This window comes from Pholis gunnellus (genome assembly GCF_910591455.1).
Source record: "Pholis gunnellus genome assembly, chromosome: 3".
Classification (NCBI taxonomy): Eukaryota; Metazoa; Chordata; class Actinopteri; order Perciformes; family Pholidae; genus Pholis; species Pholis gunnellus.
Genome location: NC_136529.1, coordinates 28,780,164 through 28,802,663, shown reverse-complemented (window position 1 = coordinate 28,802,663; position 22,500 = coordinate 28,780,164). Strand labels below are relative to the sequence as shown.

The following is a 22,500-nucleotide window of genomic DNA, read 5'->3' as shown; positions in this document are numbered from 1 at the left end:
TTCGTTTCTGCAGGATGTGAAGGTGTGATTACTCACTCCAGCTGGGGAAAGAGGGAGGAGGGAGGAGGGAGGGAGGAGGGAGCGAGACTAAATCCACAAATAGTCGACACAAAAGAGATTTCCACTCTGCAAAAAAACCTTGAGTGCTCCGTTGTGCTTCCGAGATTGTTTCTTTTCTCTCAAACGGACAAATTGGGCAGTTTCCTGTCAAAGCCCCACATCTCTCTATCTGCATGGTGAGAGCTAAAGGTGGACACTCTGCTGCACCTGTACCTGTACTGTAGGGTCAGAGGTCAAAGCCCGTCCACCCACTGACTGGGAGCGTCAGATGTTCAGATGTTCAGATGTTCAGATGTTCAGATGTTCAGATGTTCAGATGTTCGGATGTTCAGATGTACAGATGTTCAGATGTACAGATGTACAGATGTTCAGATGTACAGATGTTCAGATGTTCAGATGTACAGATGTTCGGATGTTCGGATGTTCGGATGTTCGGATGTTCGGATGTTCAGATGTACAGATGTTCAGATGTTCAGATGTACAGATGTTCGGATGTTCGGATGTTCGGATGTTCGGATGTTCAGATGTTCAGATGTTCAGATGTTCGGATGTTCGGATGTTCAGATGTTCAGATGTTCAGATGTTCAGATGTACAGATGTTCAGATGTTCAGATGTTCAGATGTTCAGATGTTCGGATGTTCGGATGTTCGGATGTTCAGATGTTCAGATGTTCAGATGTTCAGTTGTACAGATGTTCAGATGTTCAGATGTTCAGATGTTCAGATGTTCAGATGTTCAGATGTTCAGATGTGTTTTAAAGCCGGCTGTTTGAGTGAAACACGTACAGATGGCACATCGCTGCCACAAACACAGCCCGCATGCTTTAATGTCACGCATGTCGCGCATGGCGACGTGGCGGCTCGGCGAATTTCAATCCTTCGCCATGAACGAATAAACTGATGTAACTTGGCACACAGATTACAAGCCCAAAATGTAGTGATATAATATGGTTTTATTGGTTCAGAGTGGCAAATTAAAAAATGTCAACAAAGCAGCCCTCGCAGTACGTTTCACATAAATGTATACAATGTGGTAGGCTCATAAATCACATTTGGACTTAAAAAAAGTATCTTGGAGTGTGTGTGTGTGTGTTTCTGTGTGTGTGTGTTTCTGTGTGTGTGTGGGTGCGTGTGTGTGTGTGTGTGTGTGTGTGTGTGTGTGTGGGTGTGTGTGTGTGTGTGCGTGCTCACTTGTCAAGACCAAACCATTGACCTGTCTACTCTGTGCTGCTTTAGTTTGTATATGATATATTTTTATATCTCTCTTTCTCTCTCTCTCTCTCTCTCTCTCTCTCTCTCTCGCTCTCTCTCTCTCTCTCTCTCTCTCTCCATCAGAAACACAAGGTGGATTTGTTCTACAAGGTTCGTCACGTGATGATGGAGCTGATCGACTTGAGGAGGCAGATGCTGTCTGGTCACCTGACGCAGGACCAGAGCCGAGACGTCAAGAGACACATCACCGTGAGACTGGACTGGGGCAACGAGTGAGACACACACACACACACACACACACGCACACACACACACACACTCAGACAGGAGGTGGAGATGTTTCCAGAGGATGAAGCTGTGATGGGAGGCAGGTGGAGGAAGCCGTACAGCAGAGGCTCATGGGAAAAAAACTGTCCGTTGATTTGGGAATGAGATGTTAATACTGAGATATTAAAGATGGCGTCCCAGGACAGTAACTGGTTATTTAAAGCTCCAGTCTGCTGTCTGACTGGTGCTTTAAAGATGAAGACGATGATGAAGACGATGATGAAGACGATGATGATGATTATTACAGTAATAGTAGCAGTAATACGACATACTGTAGTATTTAGAGCATGTTTACAGTAACAGTCGTAACAGTCAGTGTTACCATAGAAATAGAATAATAGAACAGATATTCACATTCAAATCATCGTAGCAGGACGGTGACGTTACGACACCAAGAGAGCAGAGAAGAAGAGTCACATTTCAGTTATTTGTCGCATCGTGAGTCATTTTTAAAGCATACATTATTTTGAATTGAATATCTTTCTTTTATTTTAATTTGTGAGATTATGATGAGGGGCTTTTACTATTTTACGACATTTTTAAAGACATAATTGTCATAAATTAATGGAGAAAACAAAGCTCAGATTAATCGATTATGACAAATGTGACAATAATAAATAAAGGCATTTTCTGGGCCAAAATATAAAGGAAGAAACTCAGTGGATGTGTTTCGTGTGGAGCTTATGTTGAACAGAATGTTCTGACTCTCTTCTGCCACCAGTGACAGAAATACACATCGAGTTCCTCATTTACAGTCTGAAGAACATTCTGCAGACCGAGGTCACGGGCTGGAGCTGGAGATTAAACACAAAGTCATTCTCAGGAACAAATATCAAATAACAAATATACTGTGTGTGTGTGTGTGTGTGTGTGTGTGTGTGTACCTGTGGACAAGCTTTGTGGAGGTTATATAAAGACTCCTTTATGTCTCTCTCTCTCTCAGACACCTGGGTCTGGACCTGGTGCCCAGAAAGGAGTTTGAGATGGTGGATGAAGACCAGATAAGCGTGTCAGATCTGTATAAGATGGTAAGAACTGTATTTAGTTAAATCCATTTAAAACATCAGGAGGAGAGCTAGTAACGTTAGCAGCACGAAGAAACAGAGAGAGAGGATCGGAGACTAGGAGAGGGAAAAGGAAACAAATAGAGGAGAGGAAATAAGGAAAGGGGAGGAAATGAGGGGATGAGACGAGGAAATTAGAAGAATCAAGTGGAGGAGACGAGGAGAGGAGAGAACATGATGACGTAACGTTTTGTGTCTCTCTGTCTTCCTCAGCATCTGTCCAGCAGACACAGTGTTCAACTGAGTACTACTCAGGTAAAGTACTACATACTGCAGTACACTTACTTCACATGTACTTCAAATACATTCATCTGAAACCTACAACATAAAGACTGCTAACACATAATACTTGTAGTACTTTAAAAATCAAGTATACTTTAGTTTTAGTAACATTCATTTCAGCTCTTTAAGAGAATCACAGTTTGTACTTTTAATTATCATTAATACTTCATTACCTTTACTTCAGTACACATGTGTGACAATATTTAGAGTTTATACAATCAGTAAATGTGTGTTTATTGTCTTTTATGATTGAAGGCCCATAATACTTGTTTTGTTGTGTGTTTCCAGGGCGACGGTACTCGTCAGCGTCACGGGGAGCCGGTCAGAGTTCCAGTACCGCATCACCTCCTGGTCAACCTGAAGAGCTTCACCTACAACAGCATCGGAGAAGACACCGACATCTTCTTCTCTCTGTACGACCTGAGGGAGGGGAAGACTATCAGGTAGACACACCTTACCTTTACCTGTTAACAACTAATACTTCTGAACAGGTAGAGAACAGAGTACCTGAACAGGTAGAGAACAGAGTACCTGAACAGGTAGTGAACGGAGTACCTGAACAGGTAGAGAACAGAGTACCTGAACAGGTAGAGAACAGAGTACCTGAACAGGTAGAGAACAGAGTACCTGAACAGGTAGAGAACAGAGTACCTGAACAGGTAGTGAACGGAGTACCTGAACAGGTAGAGAACAGAGTACCTGAGCAGGTAGTGAACAGAGTACCTGAACAGGTAGTGAACAGAGTACCTGAACAGGTAGTGAACAGAGTACCTGAACAGGTAGTGAACAGAGTACCTGAACAGGTAGAGAACAGAGTACCTGAGCAGGTAGTGAACAGAGTACCTGAACAGGTAGAGAACAGAGTACCTGAACAGGTAGTGAACAGAGTACCTGAACAGGTAGAGAACAGAGTACCTGAACAGGTAGAGAACAGAGTACCTGAACAGGTAGAGAACAGAGTACCTGAGCAGGTAGTGAACAGAGTACCTGAACAGGTAGTGAACAGAGTACCTGAACAGGTAGTGAACAGAGTACCTGAACAGGTAGAGAACAGAGTACCTGAACAGGTAGAGAACAGAGTACCTGAACAGGTAGAGAACAGAGTACCTGAGCAGGTAGTGAACAGAGTACCTGAACAGGTAGAGAACAGAGTACCTGAACAGGTAGAGAACAGAGTACCTGAACAGGTAGTGAACAGAGTACCTGAACAGGTAGTGAACAGAGTACCTGAACAGGTAGTGAACAGAGTACCTGAACAGGTAGAGAACAGAGTACCTGAGCAGGTAGTGAACAGAGTACCTGAACAGGTAGAGAACAGAGTACCTGAACAGGTAGTGAACAGAGTACCTGAACAGGTAGAGAACAGAGTACCTGAACAGGTAGAGAACAGAGTACCTGAACAGGTCTCTCTCTCTCTCTCTCTCTCTCTCTCTCTCTCTCTCTCTGTCTCTCTCTCTCTCTCTCTCTCTCTCTCTCTCTCTCTCTCTCTCTGTCTCTCTCTCTCTCTCTGTCTCTCTCTCTCTCTCTCTCTCTCTCTCTCTGTCTCTCTCTCTCTCTCTCTCTCTCTCTCTCTCTCTCTCTCTCTCTCTGTCTCTGTATAGTGTCCTCACAGAGCAGCTGTGAATTAAACATGACCTCATAATGATTCACATCAATTATTCATTAGTGGAGTAATCACAATGCTAACGGTTAAGGAATTACTAATCTCATTAATGAGGTTGATGTAGGCCAACTGTTATGTGTGTGTGCGTGTGTGTGTGTGTGTGTGTGTGTGTGTGTGTGTGTGTGTGTGTGTGTGTGTGTGTGTGTGTGTGTGTGCGTGCGTGCGTGTGTGTGTGTGTGTGTGTGCGTGTGTGCGTGTGTGTGTGTGTGTGTGTGTGCGTGTGTGTGTGCGTGCGTGTGTGTGTGTGTGTGTGTGCGTGTGTGCGTGTGTGTGTGTGTGTGTGTGTGTGTTTTAGGGGTTTTAAGTTCGCAGTGAAGTTCAGTGTAGGGTCAATATGAATATTATACTAATTCCTTTTGTGCTGTGTGTGTGTGTGTCTGCTTGTGAATGTGTGTGTGTGGTGTGTGTGTGAGATCAAAGAGAAAGAGGAAATTGTTTACAGGAAACTGAGAGGGCTTAAACACTCCCTCATCTTTTTGTTCGTTTAGTTTCTCTGTCTCTTAATTTCAAACCAGCTAGAGGCTCAGTCCTCTTATAACACACACACACACACACACACACACACACACACACACACACATCTTGTGTCTCCTCTGATCTCAGGAGAACTCGTTTCTTCTCATGTTTCTCTCAGATTGTCTGATTTAACGTTTGCATGTTGCTTGTTTTTAGCTTTAAATCTTTTGTTGAAGTTCTGACGTAGAGAACGTTTCAGTGATTTATATGATCATGAGTGGACCTTTATTCATTCTCCACTAGCTGACATGAAAGAATGATTACATGTTGAAACTCTTCATGTTGGATGAGCTGCCTCCACTTCTTCTTCTACTCTGTTTACCGGTAGATTACAGACATGTCGTGTCATGACCTCAGAATAGAACAGGTTTTCATCAGGAGCTTGATCTCTGTGTCTCAGTGAGAAGTTCATGGTGCGACTGAACAAGAACGGAGGACCGAAGAATCCGGAGAAGGTGGACAGACTGTGTGCGCTCTTCACGGTAACACACACACACACACACACACACACACACAGACACACACACACACGGTCATGTACATGTGAAAGGTGTGATGAAGATGCACTCTGATGCTGCTTCGGTAGCCTGACATCTCGAGAACAAATCCCAAATGCAAAACTGTTCTGGAACGTCTCCGTTCATTCTTTCACTTCCATGAGGCGATATCAGCGGCCGTGGACCAGAATGCATCTGGACACGAGTGGACAGACCTGCAGCCAGTCAGAGCAGCAGTGTGAGCAGAGAGGAGCTGTAGGTTCCTCCACTCTGAGCCAGAGGAACCTGTGAGCTCCTGTTAGTTCTGCAGAACATCCTGCTTGTTTGTGAGGCTCCTCTTCAGCGTCATCGTCTCAAACGTCCTCTGTTAGATGAACGCTCGTGATGAATGTTGGACAAAGAGCAAATAAAACATGAGCTCTCACATTCAAACTGTTTCTGTGCTTTGAGCGCGTAGTTAAAAGAGAAGAGAACATCGATCTTCTCTCATTAAGACTTCCTGTTTGTTTCCTCTGCAGGACCTGAGCAACAAAGACATGAAGAGAGATCTCTACATCGTCTCCCAGGTGATCAGAACAGGTGAGAGTCAGGATTCATAGAGGAAGAGTATTAAAGATGAATAACCAACAAGTCAAACACAACTGTAGCAGCAACTCTGTTCAGCTTCTGCTCCTCTCATGTGTTTCTGTTCAGAAACAGTTTGATGTTTTCATGCTGCTGATTGAATGTTGTGTCTCACACACACACACACACACACGCTGTCCCGCTGCAGGTCGGATGCTGTTGAACGACAGTAAGAAGGGTCCTCCTCACGTCCAGTACCGCCGGCCGTACGGCTGCGCCGTCCTCGCCATGAGCGACGTGCTGCAGACAATCGCAGAGCTCAAAGAGGAGAAAGACTTCGTCCTGAAGGTCTACACGTAGGTGGTCCAACACACACACACACACACACACACACACACAGACACACACAGAGACACACACACACACACACACACACACACACACAGAGACACACACACACACACACACACACACACAGAAGAACATGTTATTGTCAGAGGAAAAGAGGCTCGTTAAAATGAATGTAAAGAGTCAAAGAGGGACGACGTCTAGAAGGTTAAGGAGAGATAATATATATATTTGTGTGTGTTATTCTCTGTCTCTCTCTGACATTGAATTATGTAAATGAGAGCAGAGATGGAGACATACAGACTACAGACGCTCCACTGTTTTGTCTCTGCAGTCTTGTAACGCCATCAGCATATTCTTCTGTCTCTCACACACACACACACACACACACACACACACATGCACACACACACACACACACACACACACACACACACACACACACACACATACACACACACACACACACACACACACACACATGCACACAGTTGACGGCAGACATTAGGGAATCCCTTTCGGCTGAAGACTTGCCTGTAGGAGCCCTCTGGTGCTCACAGTCTCAACATGATGTAACTCTGTGTGTCTGTCTGTGTGTGTGTGTGTGTGTGTGTGTGTGTGTGTGTGTGTGTGTGTCTGTCTGTGTGTGTGTGTGTGTGTGTGTGTGTGTGTGTGTTGCCTCACAGCAGCCTGAGCTGAACTCTTCGTCAGGTGGCTCCTCTTCCTCTCTGTTCTCTTCGTGATGTTGACGTGACTGTAAACTGTTAAACTAAACTAAATGTTTCTGCGTTCGTACGACTTCACGTTTACCAACAATAACAACGACCACGACGACCAGCTGTCTGGAAACGCTCCTCGACTGATACGATTTTCTTTAACTTACTACGAGGAGCTTTCATGCTGTGGTGGTTCTGTCGCCCCCTGTGGTGTAAAGCGGTAGTGTCTCTGAGCACCAGACTCAGTCCTGGTTCTGGTTCTCCCGTGCCCCCCTTCCCTCCAGCTATGCGTCCTGGGTCTACTTGATGATTGAATCACTATTTCTGAACTTCTACTGTCACGTTCTCCCCGTATTTAACAGGAGTTTTTATCCTCCAGGTGTAACAACGAGAACGAATGGCACCAGATCCACGACAACATCATCCGCAAGTCCAGCACCAAGTACACGGCTCCCAGCACCAACTACGGTAGGACCGCTGTAACCTCGGTCCGTGTCCGCCTGTTTACCGCTTAACCGGAAAAACTAAAGCACAGAAATAACATGTTTTTCATTTTAAACCTAAAACATTTGTGTTAATAATGAATGAAGTCACAGGTAAATATGACTAAATCTATGGTTTAAATACACGTAATACAAGTATACTGCCATCTAGTGGTAGAAAGTGAACACTGCTACAGTCTGTGCTCTGAGTTCACTCAAACAACACATAAATAAATAACAGACTCTTTCATCACATAAACACATAACACACTTTCTATTTTTAGATAATGTTATTGATATTGCAGTATCTTTATTGTCGCGCACCAATCACCAAACAAATTCATTGGATGTGTGATGTATTTGGCAATAAAACAGATTTGAATCAAAAAAGTTTAACATGAAAAAAAACATAAACCTCAGAGAGAGAAAGAGAAGAAGAGAAGAAGAGAAGAAGATCTCTGAGGATGAACAGACGAACAATAGATGAGTTCAGAATGTTCTGTTCAACTTCCACCTCTGTGCTGCTCACCTCTGAATTATCTCCCTCTGTGTCCCTCTGTCTCTCCCTCCCTCTCCTCTCCTTCTCCCTCTCTCCCTCTCTCCCCCCCTCTCCTCCTCTCCTCCCCTCCTCTCTCCTCCCTCAGGTCTGATCATCTCTCTCCAGCTGTTGAGAGGAGACATGGAGGCGGTGCGTAGAGAGAACCCTCTGATCTTCAGCAGAGGAGTCTCCATGACGCGTAAGCTGGGCTTCCCTGATGTCATCATGCCAGGTGAGTCGTCCGGGCAGCGAGGAGACGTCTCTCACATTCACGTTCATCTCTCTCCTCTGGTGACCGGTATTAATAATTAAATGTTCTTCACATCCAGATGTGAGAGTTTCAGAGTTATTCGTTTAGTCTTCATGTGTTTTCTGGATGAATGCGATGAATCGACTGATCGATGATGAATTCATCTGAACGCTCTCAGCCTCTAAACTGATGAGAGATGAAGAAGAGTTTCCTCCCTCGTAATTAAAATACTACAAACTACCTTTATTCCTTTAAGTCTTTGTGCATCACAAGTATTTATCCCGGTGTTTTTATTTATTTATTGTGAAATGCATATATGAGGAAATGCTATTATTATTATTATTATTATTATTATAATTATAATTATAATAATAATTATTATTATAATAATAATAATTATTATTATTATTATTATTATTATTATTATTATTTTAAGCATTCAAAATGTTGCTCAATGCTGTTAATCATATTATTGTTGTAAAGGTTTAACAATAGTATAATAGGTTAGTTAAGTTAGTAAGTTAAACTCTATAAATGTGTTTTTAATGCTGTTATAAACTGTTTTAAGGAACTCACGAGGCGTTTATTCTTCTTCTTTAGCAGTTGATGAACTGTTAACAAGTTCCTTAAGAGTGCTTATAATCTAACAATAAACATGTTATAATGCTGTTATTAACACTTATATAGTCTCATTTCAAATAAAAATGTTAAGCTTATAACGGCCTTATTACCTATTAAATAACGCTTATTACACATGAAGAGTTACCTTAGACTGTAGGTAATTGCAATAATTAGGAGCTATACGCATATTCAGATAAACAAAAGCACAAAGTCTCGTGACTATTAAATACAATGTAAAACGCTGCAGAATGATGACGTCACTCAGAGATACATTACGGTTTCTGTGTAATCAATACTTTAAACCCTCAAACTGTCCCTCACACACACACACACACACACACACACAGCCTCCCTCGGCAGTGATGGAGCGAGTGTTTAACTCCATCCTGACCCGTTACCGGGACGATCTGAGGTGATGAATGAAGCGCACCGCGTTCACGCGGGTCATTGCTCTCGTGTGTCAGAGGTGTTGAACGACCGCGTGAGCCTCCGTCTGTGTTTCATACATCAAATATCCAGAAGGTGACACAGATTATTCACATGCTAGCATCATAACTCGGTATTAAACTCTGTGTCGGGGCGAGTGGACTCATGCAGTCGTCCAATGAGGCAAAGAAGAGATAAATATTCATTCGGGGTCGATATTCAGTCAAATCGATGCTGTAATGTAATCAGTAACTGTTGAACGTTAGCGTAGCTCTCCTCTTGCCGGCTGTTAGCAGCACAGTCCTGCTCGGCTAGATAACGGAGCTCACGTTATATTATATTATAATTCATCATACCGCTCAGATTAATCACAGTGACCAGCAGCAGCGAGTCCCTCTGTAGCTCAGTGCTGCTGATAGATGAGCTAACAGCTAACGGCTAACAGCTAACAGCTAACGCACATCATGGTGCGTTCAAGCTCCGCAAACTGTTTTAGTGATAAACTAGAATAAATCCAGTAGATTGAAGGAGATGTTTTCACATGAATATAAAATAGATACTATAGATGAATTATGAGCTGTTTAACTTCTAACACGAGCTCTAAGCACATTATTATGCTTCATTATGAATATTAATGTTAATCGAATGAATCGAAGCTGATATTTAAAGAAAAATACAATTTCCTAATCATTAGAATTGTGTGTTTTTATGAAATAACCATTGTTATTTAGGACAACATTTCGAATTTTTCTCTGTTTTTATTTATTTAGCATTTTAGAAAAGTAAGTTTGTCTCTCGGCAAGTTAAACCCGTCAAAAGAAGCTTAACGTTGATTCCTGACGTAACGTGAAGCGGACTGAGAGGTTTTTATCTGTTGATGTTGCAGGTGACGTCCGTAACGACCTGTACCTGACGCTGGAGCGAGGGGACTTTGAGCGAGGAGGGAAGAGCGTTCAGAAGAACATCGAGGTCACCGTTTATGTTCTGTACGCCGACGGAGAGATCCTCAAGGTAGGGAAGCTGGGCTTTAAAATACACAGGACACGGTCCTTGAACCCATCAGCAAGGTCTTTAACAACCAGACAGTCACTCAGGCCACAGGGAGTGGTTTTAGGACTCATTTCTAAAAGGACTATGAGTCCATCCTGAGCCCGTACGAGCAGTCATGAAACAGAAATCAACTTCCTGTCTCCTCTGAGAACAAACCAACAGGAAGAAGAGTTGGTTCCTCCATCAAGCTGCTGAAGATGTTTCGTGTTGTCTTAGTGATGTTTTTACTGTAAAGCAAAGGACTCCAGCACTGTGCCCGTCTCTCTGCAGGACTGCATCAGTCTGGGTTCAGGTGAACCTCACATTCCGGAGCACCGCTCCTTCGTTCTCTACCACAACAACAGCCCTCGATGGAGCGAAGTCATCAAGCTACCGATCCCCATCGACCGCTTCAGAGGCTCCCACCTGCGCTTCGAGTTCAGACACTGCTCCAGTGAGTACCTGCTGGGGTCTGACGATACGTCGGTACTTCTGTGCTCGTGTTAATGCTTGTTGATCTGTTTAATTTTAGCAGAACTTACTGACCAACGACTTCTGAGCAAAGATGTGATTATTTAAATGTCACCGTGGTTGCTATAGGTGGCTTTCTGAACCTTAAAGTGAGTCACAGAGAGGCTGAGTAGAGGAGGAAAACCGTCAATGATTCAAAGTTTTGTAGTTTTATTTGCAGGAAAAACAAACTTGTGCTGAAAATCACACATTCAAAATGTTCTAAAGACTTTCACAACAGCGTACAAAGGTGATCAACAGCATTGATTAAACAGCAATAAACCAAAACGAAGACTCCGTCTCTCACGCCCTCTCCTCCACTCACACAACTAAACTGCTGATCAGCTGATATCAACACAAATAACAAAGGCTATACCTGCACAATATGTTGCTGAAGTCATTTTACATAAATAGTTTAACCACATTGTCTCAATTATCTATGGAAGCCCATTTCCACCAGCAAAAAAAGAAAAAGAAATCCACCCAAAAAAAAAAAGAAAAGATCATGATGTTTTTGTTTTTTTATTTTATTTTATTTAACCGGAAAAAAGTAAAAAAAAACATCATCATCTTTTTTTCTTTTTTTTTACTTTTTTCCGGTTAAATAAAATAAAATATAAAATAAAAAACATCATCATCTTTTTTTCTTTTTTTTTACTTTTTTCCGGTTAAATAAAATAAAATATAAAATAAAAAACATCATCATCTTTTTTCTTTTTTTTCTTTTTGGGTGGATTTCTTTTTTTTTATTGCTGGCGGGAAAGGGCTTCCATATTTATCTTCACAGTATTGAACGAGTAAAATGTAAATATGTCATAACTCCATATCGGCCTCGTTGACCCCATCGAGTCCTTGAAGCGAAGCCAGGAGACAGTTCGCCTCTCGTCTGTCTCTCTTCCTCCTCTAACTGCGTCTCTCTGTCCCCGCTCGGTCTCGTCTGGACTCCACAGCGAAGGACAAAGGAGAGAAGAAGCTGTTCGGTTTCTCCTTCACTCCTCTGATGAGGGAGGACGGAACCACGCTTTCAGACGAGAGCCACGAACTCTACGTTTACAAGGTCAGACGTCCTCGTCGTGTTACCGCTCGCTTCCTGCCTCCTTGCTGCTCGTCACCTTTAAAGTGACCTTCATCACACCTTTGTCCGAGCAGACTGTAGATGTGTTTTTACCAACGTGTTAAAGGAGGTTTCTGCACAAACTCTGCAGTTAGATTCTAAATGACTTATAGACATTTTTACAAGTATTCATGAATAGAACGTTGTTCCGTTGTGATAGTGACGTGAAATGAATCGTTTAGATCTTTGTGCATTGTTTTAAACTGGCAACATGTAGTATTGTTTAAAATAAGTAGCCACAGTGTCTAAGCTAATGTAACAGGGTTCTGGGCCGAGAGTCTTCCTAAAATGTGCATCTGTACCGTGTTACCGTGATGTTCTTGAGATGAGTGAGGTCACCGGTAGGGACACGGAGCGAGAGGGATCGTGTTTAAATGCTTGATCGTAACATGTTCCATCCTTTGTTCCTGTTCTTCGTCCTCAGTGCGATGAGAACACCACCTTCAGTAACCACGCCCTCTACCTGGGCCTGCCCTGCTGCAAAGAGGACTTCAACAGCTGCCCCAGCATCCCCTCCAGCCTCATCTTCCAGCGCAGCGCCAAGGAGACCTTCTGGATCTCCACACAGCTCTCCTCCACCAAGCTCACTCAGAACGGTACGCAGCCGATCCAGCAGCGGTCTCTGCTCTCCAGAGACCGATTCCACACTGAAGAAACAAGTCACGCTTTGCTATTATCCATGTTAGTCTGTGGATCGTTAAGGAGCTGTAGGAGGTCTGATCCAGTGCTTCCCTGGTGTCGTATCACATTTTAGTTTGTGTCTTATCTGGTCGTTGACGTTGCTGTTGTCTTCCAGTGGACCTCCTGGCTCTGCTGAAGTGGAAGGCCCATCCGGACCGGGTCATGGATATCCTCGGCCGGCTAAGACACGTCAGCGGAGAGGAGATAGTCAAGGTGAGGTCACACCACGTGTTAAAGCTGCATTCTCTCTAGTGTCCACCAGGGGGCGACTCCTCTGGTTGTATAGAAGTCTTTGAGAAAATGACTCTACTTCTCTCTTGATTTATTACCTCAGTAAACATTGTAAACATGAGTTTATGGTCTCAGTCTCTAGTTTCAAGTCTTCTTCAATACAGCATGATGTTCATTTAGTAAATGATGGTCCATTTAGAGTCACACAGACCATAAAGCAGGGGATGCTTTAGGGGGCGGGGCTACACAGTGATTGACAGGTCTCTACAGCACACTGCTCAGCCATGTTACAGACATATTGTGTATCAACTCATTCCCGCTCTATGTAGAATATTAGGGTAGTGGTTAGTTAGTTAGTATATGATGATGTTTGTATGCTACATCCACAAAATACAGAAGAGTTTTGTGGATGTTCGGGTGAACGATTGTTTGTTTTTTCTTTCTTTAAGCAAATATTGTATCAGTCATACCTGATAACAGCAGAAGCCTATACTGTATGTTGCATTAACACTCGCTGTGTGTGTGTGTTTGACAGTTTCTCCAAGATATTCTGGACACGCTATTCTCCATCCTGGACGACAACACGGACAAATATGGGCCGCTGGTGTTCCAGTCATTGGTACGTCTTCAGAGAAGCGACCGTCTTTACAGACGTGACGCACTGTCAGCTTCAGTCAGTCGGGTTGTTTCTGCAGCATATTGCACACAGTCAGTCACTCTAAACGCAAAGATATACGGACATTTAGAAAGGTTTCTCTCAAGACCTCACATTATTATAATCTGATGGATTGATTGCTAGTTAACTCACCGACACACAGTCTGATCCATCAAAGCCAATGTTATCTTCATGTAACGCTTAATGTGAACCAATCATGTATTATTCTCTCTCTCAGGTGTTTATTATAAACCTGCTCAGGGACAGTAAATATTACCACTTCAGGCCGGTGATGGACACGTACATCCAGAAGCACTTTGCAGGCGCTTTGGCTTACAAGTGAGTGTTTTACACCAAACTGTCCTCTAATACACTCACTTTAAAAGGTGTGTGTGTGTGTGTGTGTGTGTGTGTGTGTGTGTGTGTGTGTGTGTGTGTGTGCAATGCATTCTTCTCAAAAATGTCATTTTCTGCCCTTCCATCCGTTTGAAGTGTTGCCCTTCAATCTCTCAAGTACATTCACGTGCACATAAATAACTACGTTATTGTATAATATTAGCAGGAAATAGTGTTATATATATAGAGAGAAATGGTCTATATTGCTCCGTCTCAAGTGTAATAACTGACCGCCGGTGTTTCAGAGAGCTGATCCGCTGTCTGAAGTGGTACATGGACCGCTCTGCTGAGGTGGTCCGGCAGGACCACATCCAGGAAGCTATGAGGGTAAGAGCCACTGAGGGAAGCTGTGAGTCCTCCACAAACGTCACCAACGACTTCTTCTTCTTGCTTCACACGTTTTCTTCCGTCTGATGAGTTTGATTATTGTAACCTGAGTTAAACAGCAGCTGTTACGGGTTAATGCTGCTGGTTACTGCGTCGTGTTTGTGGTTGATGTCCATTCATGAGGGTCACATAAACCGGGGACAGAGTCACACCGTCACCCTCACTGCACTTTACATTATACAACCAGAAAAAAACAAGTACATTTCTATATGTGACAGCACAGCCATGCATATCAGGCTTTTTGTCCAATTCTGTTTTCCCAATATGTTTCATTAAGATGCTTCAGTTGGTAAAGAGGAAGTTTATTCTCCTGAAGGCGTCTAACTTGCTGAACAAAACACAGTGTTTTCTTTGTTCCCTTCAACAAGAAGATGTAGAGATTTGATTCATATTCCAACGCTTCCTCTGCTGATAATCTATGAAATAATTCATCAACCAACCCTCCAATCAACCTTCATCAGCGTTTCACACCACTGGATGTCTTCGCACCACGTTCACAGCTGCATCAGTGTTTCAGGCAGAGTGGATGTGGAGGATGTCCCACATTCAGCAGACAAACGCTGCTCAGCTTTGAAATATTCATCGTCTCTAATGGTTCACGCTGTCGTGTAGACGTGGACGGTGTGAATTATGGAGGATAGTTTTGACACATGCTGCAGCTGTGGGTTCAGGTCTAAGATGTGTTTTAGGTTTAGGTTTATCTCAGGAACATCTGGAGGGAATATGTATTGAATTTGCATGCTGTATGTAACATATAGAGTCTGGACAGACATGGAAGAAACTAAAACTTGAAAGGTTGTTGGACGCAGCATCTCTAGTTATTCATATTTTACGAGTTTCAGCTCGTGTCCGTCTGTCTCCGTCTTGTACACACTTTGCACTCATTCACCCTTTGAGGAAGTGAAGAACAATTCCTTCTCTGCTCAGCTTTTACTTTGTGTTTAATATGTAACGCGCTGTTCAAATACCAGATGTATCTGAAGGTTGGCATATCTAGGTGACGTCACTGACACGTTTGAATCTATTAGACCGTTTAATTAACTCTCAGGTAATTATTGCTTCTCATACATTTTGACATTGATCGGTTGAGTTACTTTAATTGATAATTGTGTTAAAACAACATAAGCTTAAAATGAACATTTAACATTGAAATATATTGATGGTGTACAATAAAAACAAGATAGTTCTTTCTCACTAAATGACACTTTACTGCACTTTTTGTTTGATCAAATTTGAACATTACACACTTGAACGTGTCTATAATGGATATTTATCCAATGTTTGAACTTTTTGTGTCGTCCTGGAATGAAATGAGGAAGATGGAAACAGTGAATAAGAGAATGGAAACGTATGTTGGGGATGATTATTTGTAAATGAAATATTTATATTTCTTCTCTGTCTTTGATTCTTCCTCCTTATTTCTTATTCTTCTGTCCCCCCTCAGGCCCTGGAGTATCTGTTTAAGTTCATCATCCAGTCTCGGATCCTTTACTCTCGGGCTACTTGTGGAATGGAGGAGGAGCAGTTTCGCACCAGCGTCCAGGAACTCTTTCAGTCGATCCGCTTCGTCCTCAGCCTGGACAGCCGCAACTCAGAGACCCTCATTTTCACTCAGGTGAGAAAACGCACAAAGAGAAGACGCACAAAGAGATTTACATTTTCTTTAATCATTCTATTTCTTTTAAAGAAAAAATAAGTAATCTCCTCTTTAACAGCGGGCACTGCACCTTGTTGTGTCTTTATAGTTTAGACGAGCCAAATATTTCATTCTGCTTGTAGTGTAGAATATTTTCCATCTCCTTTTAGTTGCTTTAACCTGACTCTTATCTCCTTTATGTACCTCCTTCTACTTGTACCTCGGACCTTTCCTTGATTCCTTCCTTCACCTTCTCTTCTAATCTCCCACAATTCTTTGCTCCACCCTTCGGTTCCCTGTTATTCCTCCTGGATCTCTTCCCTCCACACCCACACATCACAGGGCTCCCAGCCTTGTCCGGGCCCAAATCAGGCCCCCGGCGTCGGGCCTGCCGCCTCCTTAGCACTAGCCCCCGCCCCGGGCCAAGCCCCACCCCCCGCCCCAGGACAGGCTCCTGGCAGCGGGCAAGCCAACTGCACTCAGGCCTGGAGCTCCAACGCTCTGCGGCCGTCTCCACTGTCAGTAAGTAGACGTCGGGATGAATACCACAGCACCCCGTTCCCTGTGTGAAGCCCAGAATCCTAATTCAGCTGTTTGAGAGCCTAACGTTACACACACTGCTGTCACCCCCCCCCCCCGACACCAGCTACACTCACTGCTCAGTCTCACCTCCAACGTTCATCCCAACGTCCTCTAACTGTAATTGCTGTTTCTGAACCATCCACCTTGTTACAGTCAGAGTCACAGCTCGAGTCGCTGCTCCTAGATCACTTCACACTCTGACGAGTCGCTGCTAATAGATCACTTCACTCTGACGAGTCGCTGCTAATAGATCACTTCACACTCTGACGAGTCGCTGCTAATAGATCACTTCACACTCTGACGAGTCGCTGCTCATAGATCACTTCACACTGACGAGTCACTGCTCATAGATCACTTCACACTCTGACGAGTCGCTGCTAATAGATCACTTCACACTCTGACGAGTCACTGCTCATAGATCACTTCACACTCTGACGAGTCGCTGCTCATAGATCACTTCACACTCTGACGAGTCGCTGCTCATAGATCACTTCACACTCTGACGAGTCGCTGCTCGTTCACGGAGTAGATCACAGAAATAACCTCCTCCTCTGTTTCTCTTAGGCAGAGCGCTGACGACCTGCAACGTCTGCTGAAACACGTTCTCCAGTCATGCACCATCACAGGAACAAGTCTAGTCACAAGCTAAAGCCGTCATGGTCATAGATATTTTATATTAAATGTAGTTTGAGGTGATTTACTCTCATGTAGAGCTGAAATGATTAATAAATAAGTAGATACTCAACTTTTTTGAAAATCGATTCATCATTTAAGTAATTTTTCAAGGAAAAATAATCTATTAGCACAACTACGATGATCTTCTGCCAGAGTCACATAAAACTACGAGTCCAGGAACTGAAAACAGACGACTGAACCATTTCTTCAGAGCACTAACATTTCAATAACGTATCTGCTGCATCGTTCTTTTTGTCTTCTCCTCTGATCAGATGTGCTGCTGGGCCTTTTTTAATTTTGACGACTTGCTTCATATCAGATTAATATCTAACCGTTTTTTGTCCTTTTCTTCTAAACCTTTTCTTTCTCTAATTTAAATGTATTCTGTTGTTGCTCTTTGTGTGTGTGATGGAATCCTTCAGTCGTTGGGCATTTTGTTTCACTGTCTCTTTAACTCTGATCTGCTGTTTTATTGCAGACTGAAGTCATCGTCGCATTTCTCACAGAAACTCACATCATTAACCTCGCTACTCTTTATCTCTCTCTCTCTCTTTTTAACTTTCTTTTTCCACCAACATCCACTCCCGCCCTCCTCCTCTGTAACATCTCATCCTCTTCCTCTCTCCCTCGTCCTCCTCAGGCCGCTTTGCTGAACTCGTTCCCGGCGATCTTCGATGAGCTGCTGCAGATGTTCACGGTGCAGGAAGTGGCGGAGTTTGTGCGCGGCACTCTGGGCAGCATGCCGTCCACGGTGCACATCGGACAGTCCATGGACGTGGTCAAACTGCAGTCCATCGCCCGGACGGTGGACAGCAGGCTCTTCTCTTTCCCAGGTGAAGGTTCTAGTCAGAACTGCTTCTGATTTGTTCTTTATTCACTGAGTATGTCGGTAAACAAATGAGAGTGAATCTTTCAAAATAGCACCTGAACATTGTCGTCTTACTCCGAGCTGCTGCATCCAAGAAACCTGAGTAGAAAGTGTCGCCAACAGTAACTGTGTCGCTCAGAAATCTTTCTGTAGCATCATTTTTATTATTACTACTTTACAATCTTCACATATAATGTCATCTTATGTTCTGTAGAATGTGTTTATAACTAATCTAAAGTGCTCTGTGAATATGTGTCTCCTCTCATCAATAGATTTAAGATTTAACTCAATCTGCTTTACTCAATGTATTACTTAATAATATTCATCAAAGTATATCAGCTCTACAGCGCTTTACTCTGCATGCAAAATACCGTTAACTCATTCAAACACAAATAAAACATACATAACATACATAACATACATAACATACATAACATACATAACATACATAACATACATAACATACATAACATACATAACATACATAACATACATAACATACATAACACATACATACATAAATAATACTCAGTCATGTTAGTTTTCTTTCCTTCATAGGCTAACTGAGCCCATGTTCAGGCACAACTAGCATCAAAACCACATGCAAATACATTTCTGTGTGTGTGTTTTGTGTGTGTGTGCGTGTGTGTGTGTGTGTGTGTGTGTGTGTGTGTGTGTGTGTGTGTGTGTGTGTGTGTGTGTGTGTATGTGTGTGTGTGTGTGTGTGTGTGTGTGTGTGTGTCCTCAGAGTCTCGAAGGATCCTGCTTCCTGTGGTCCTGCATCACATCCATCTCCACCTGAGGCAGCAGAAAGAGCTGCTCATCTGCTCTGGAATCCTCAGCTCCATATTCTCTATTATCAAGAACAGCTCAATGGTAACACACACACACACACACACACACACACACACGTGCTGCCTTTAATAATCTATGATAATAAAAACAGTTTAAACATTATCATCGAGTCTAAACCTTAAAAAGTTGGTAACATGAAATGACATTTAGATGTAGGAAATGTGTCTGTTTCACTGAAGCTCCTCCTGCTCTTCTCCTTTCCTCTCAACTCCTCCTCCAGGACACGCCGGTGCAGGAGGAGGTGGAGATGATGGTGGAGTCCCTGCTGGACGTCCTCCTGCAGACGCTGCTGTCCATCATGAGCAAGAGCCAATCGCAGGAGGCGGTAAGGGGTCAACGCTGCCCGCAGTGCACCGCGGAGATCACTGTTAGTAACTAACAATACGACTACTACGACTTCACCTCCTGCATCCCGTCTCCTCCTCCTCCTCCTCCTCCTCCTCCTCCTCCCTCCGCCTCAGGGCCGGGCAATGTTTTAATGATTAAATGCTTTATGCTATCGTAACCTTTCAAACTCCTCCTTCACAGTTCTCTCATTAGATTTTATTTTCTGTCACGAGGTGAGAGTTGTGATGATAATAATGATTTTGTTCCATTGTACTAATTTAATACAAATATAAATATAGTTAATAATGTGATAATAATTGCCCTCCCCAAATCCACCCGTCTGTCCTCCAGCATCTCGTCATTAAACATCAGTCTTCATCCTCCGGCTGCTCCTCATCCTCCTCTCTGTCTGCATGCTTGCACGGATCAGTGATTCATATCAAAGCTCATCTTTACTTCCTGTCTTTGTTATATTGTAGAGGTGTACGATACACGTGTCGTCAGGTTTAGTTCTTTCTCTGTTTCATATGCAAACTGATTGGTCGCTACATGACAACGTCGTTCTTCATCTTTGGTTTGATCTCAGTCAGCTCCTACTTGCGCCTCCATCTGCATGTTCACCAGGAGGCTTCTCCTGATGGAGAGCTGCAGGACGACGTGTTTCTGGATTATTACATCAAATAATCTTGTTTATGATTCTTCCAGGTTTAGTTCATGAAGATAATCTTCACTCATGAACTCTTATGATGTAGTGAAGTGTAAAGCTGACGTTATATATAAAGGAACTCCACCACGGTCACATGACTTCATCTCCTCCACTAAGCTAAAGGAGGACGAGTGTTCCAGTGAGGACGCTTAGTCGTCTCATTTACACTCTTAGGATTCACCAGAGGGGCGTTCACTGACCTGTTTTATACGTCAGTGAACTACATCTCGACACCTCTTCAGCTTCTGTTAAACACAGAACTGATTTCAGACTTCTGACCAGAAACACTTCTAGAAGAGGAGGGAACAGTAAGGGGTGAAGATGCTTTCTCCTTTGTGAGTTTTAGGATTCCCTCCTGCAGCTCTCTGCTCTGGGCTTCATTTCCTCCAGCTGGTGTTTAGAGGAAAGTTAAACCATCCAACAGGAAGTCCTTTCTTCACGACCACTGATTGGAAGCTCAAGTGACAGATAACAAAACAAAGATCAAAGATTAACAAAGTTAAATTCCATTTTCTCGCTTCATAAACATTATTTTGTTCATGCACATAAACGCAAAGCTACGTTTTCCTTCCACTGACTTTTATTGGTGCGTTTAACACTTCTGAATGAAAGTGAAGTAAAAGGAACCAGCCTGTTTGATTTGTCTTCTAAAAGAGAAACAAACCGTTAGAGCAGATTGTTTCTAACCGTCCCGGCACGTCGGGAAAGAGTCACAAAGTGCAATCTATTGGTTTAGTGTTCAGAGACACAAATGTGTCAACAGAAATTCAATTAGGATCCTTATTCATGGTGGACACACTAAATAAAATGCATCCTTTTGACTAAGCAACAGTCAGAGCAACGCGCGTACTTTATAAAATCCAAAAAGACGACGAAAAAAGTTGTGACACGAAAAGTTGTGACACAAAAAACCAATAGTTTGCATCTGGAGACTATTTCACAAACTGCTGTGAGTTGTTTTAACAGCACGTGACATACACAGTCACAGGCCAGTGAACAGGGGTCGGTTTGGAAAAAGAGCCTTTTATTAATCTGCTGTCATCATCTCTGACGGGTCACTTCCTGAGAGCTGCTCCCACGTGATTGGCTCTCACGCCTTTCCCCCTGTTTCCTATTGGCAGGGAGAGTACGTGTCCTGCCTCCTGTCCCTCCTCCGCCAGATGACGGACATCCACTTCCAGCATCTGATGGAGAACTTTCAGAGCAAAGAGGAGCTCAAGGTAAAACTACTTCACGTCCCCGTGCAGCATGACAACGAGACCGAGGTCAACTCTTGAATAAAAGCTCTGATGAAAAATGAACTCAAACGCCTCCTTCCTCCTCTTCCTCTCCTCAGGAGTTCTTGTTGAAGATTTTGTGTGTGTTCAGGAATCTGATGAAGCTCAGTATTTTCCCACGGGACTGGAACGTCATGAGGCTCCTCACCAGCAAGTAAGACGCAGCAATGATGTCACAGACAGCAGTGGACACGAGTAGCAGTGACACACACGTAGCAGTGACACACGTAGCAGTGACACACATGTTCTAGTGTCTGCATGACTGGAGCTGTCTTTGTGTGTGTGTGTGTGTGTGTGTGTGTGTGTGTGTGTGTGTGTTCTGCAGCATCATCCTGACCACGGCTCAGTATCTCTCACCTGCTCTGCACAAGAACTTCACTGAAGCGGAGTTTGACTTTAAGGTACTTTAACCGACACACGTTCACCGTAACGTGTGACAGAAATTGTCTGTTGTTGCTTTAACGTGATTCACTCTCTGACTGTCATGTTGATGTTTCTTTGACATCGTTCTGTATTTAGCCGTGAACCTTAAACTTAAACTTAAACTTAAACTGACATAAATCTGAACGCTGGATAAAGCCAGTTTCAAAATGTAATGTAAAAGGTTTTTACATTTTGGATATCTCTTCAGAAAATACGGTCAACATTCATAAAAGAAATGTTTTTGTGATAAAATGTTATATAAATGTATAAATGAGTGTGTGATGATTTATTGTGTTACAAGGTTTCTAAAAGGTTCTGTTTAAATATGCAAATAAGGTATTATCTAATGATAACTTTACATTTTGGAATTTAGGAGAAATCTACAGACGTAAACAGAGAAAGTAGTAAAGTTAATGTTTTATTTCCTCTGGTCTGAAAGAAGACGTGTTGTGGAAGAAAGAACATCTCTAAATTGATCAGTGAATGAATTCTGTTTTTGTCTGGAGAGTCAGAGAGAAAAAGAAGTAAAACATATTTTCACTCTGAACCAAATGAAACGGAACAAATAGCTGTTGATTTACT

At 43.0% G+C, this 22,500-nt stretch overlaps 1 protein-coding gene across 1 annotated transcript in view; it reads left to right on the top strand.

The window, feature by feature from the left end:
* Positions 1-22,500, top strand: part of LOC306694008 (dedicator of cytokinesis protein 3-like) — a gene marked incomplete at both ends in the record, with an annotated part of 93,052 nt that overhangs the window by 52,764 nt on the left and 17,788 nt on the right. Inside the window, 24 exons of the mRNA XM_079156702.1 lie at positions 1,396-1,544; positions 2,543-2,627; positions 2,877-2,918; positions 3,234-3,388; positions 5,525-5,606; positions 6,140-6,200; positions 6,394-6,541; positions 7,629-7,717; positions 8,376-8,501; positions 10,453-10,577; positions 10,887-11,049; positions 12,056-12,162; positions 12,644-12,815; positions 13,016-13,113; positions 13,667-13,750; positions 14,025-14,125; positions 14,428-14,509; positions 16,014-16,184; positions 18,103-18,295; positions 19,079-19,206; positions 19,406-19,552; positions 21,340-21,438; positions 21,555-21,649; positions 21,821-21,896. Coding sequence (XP_079012828.1) covers positions 1,396-1,544; positions 2,543-2,627; positions 2,877-2,918; positions 3,234-3,388; positions 5,525-5,606; positions 6,140-6,200; positions 6,394-6,541; positions 7,629-7,717; positions 8,376-8,501; positions 10,453-10,577; positions 10,887-11,049; positions 12,056-12,162; positions 12,644-12,815; positions 13,016-13,113; positions 13,667-13,750; positions 14,025-14,125; positions 14,428-14,509; positions 16,014-16,184; positions 18,103-18,295; positions 19,079-19,206; positions 19,406-19,552; positions 21,340-21,438; positions 21,555-21,649; positions 21,821-21,896 — 2,778 coding nt within the window. The remainder of the gene's footprint in view (positions 1-1,395; positions 1,545-2,542; positions 2,628-2,876; positions 2,919-3,233; positions 3,389-5,524; positions 5,607-6,139; positions 6,201-6,393; positions 6,542-7,628; positions 7,718-8,375; positions 8,502-10,452; positions 10,578-10,886; positions 11,050-12,055; positions 12,163-12,643; positions 12,816-13,015; positions 13,114-13,666; positions 13,751-14,024; positions 14,126-14,427; positions 14,510-16,013; positions 16,185-18,102; positions 18,296-19,078; positions 19,207-19,405; positions 19,553-21,339; positions 21,439-21,554; positions 21,650-21,820; positions 21,897-22,500) is intronic.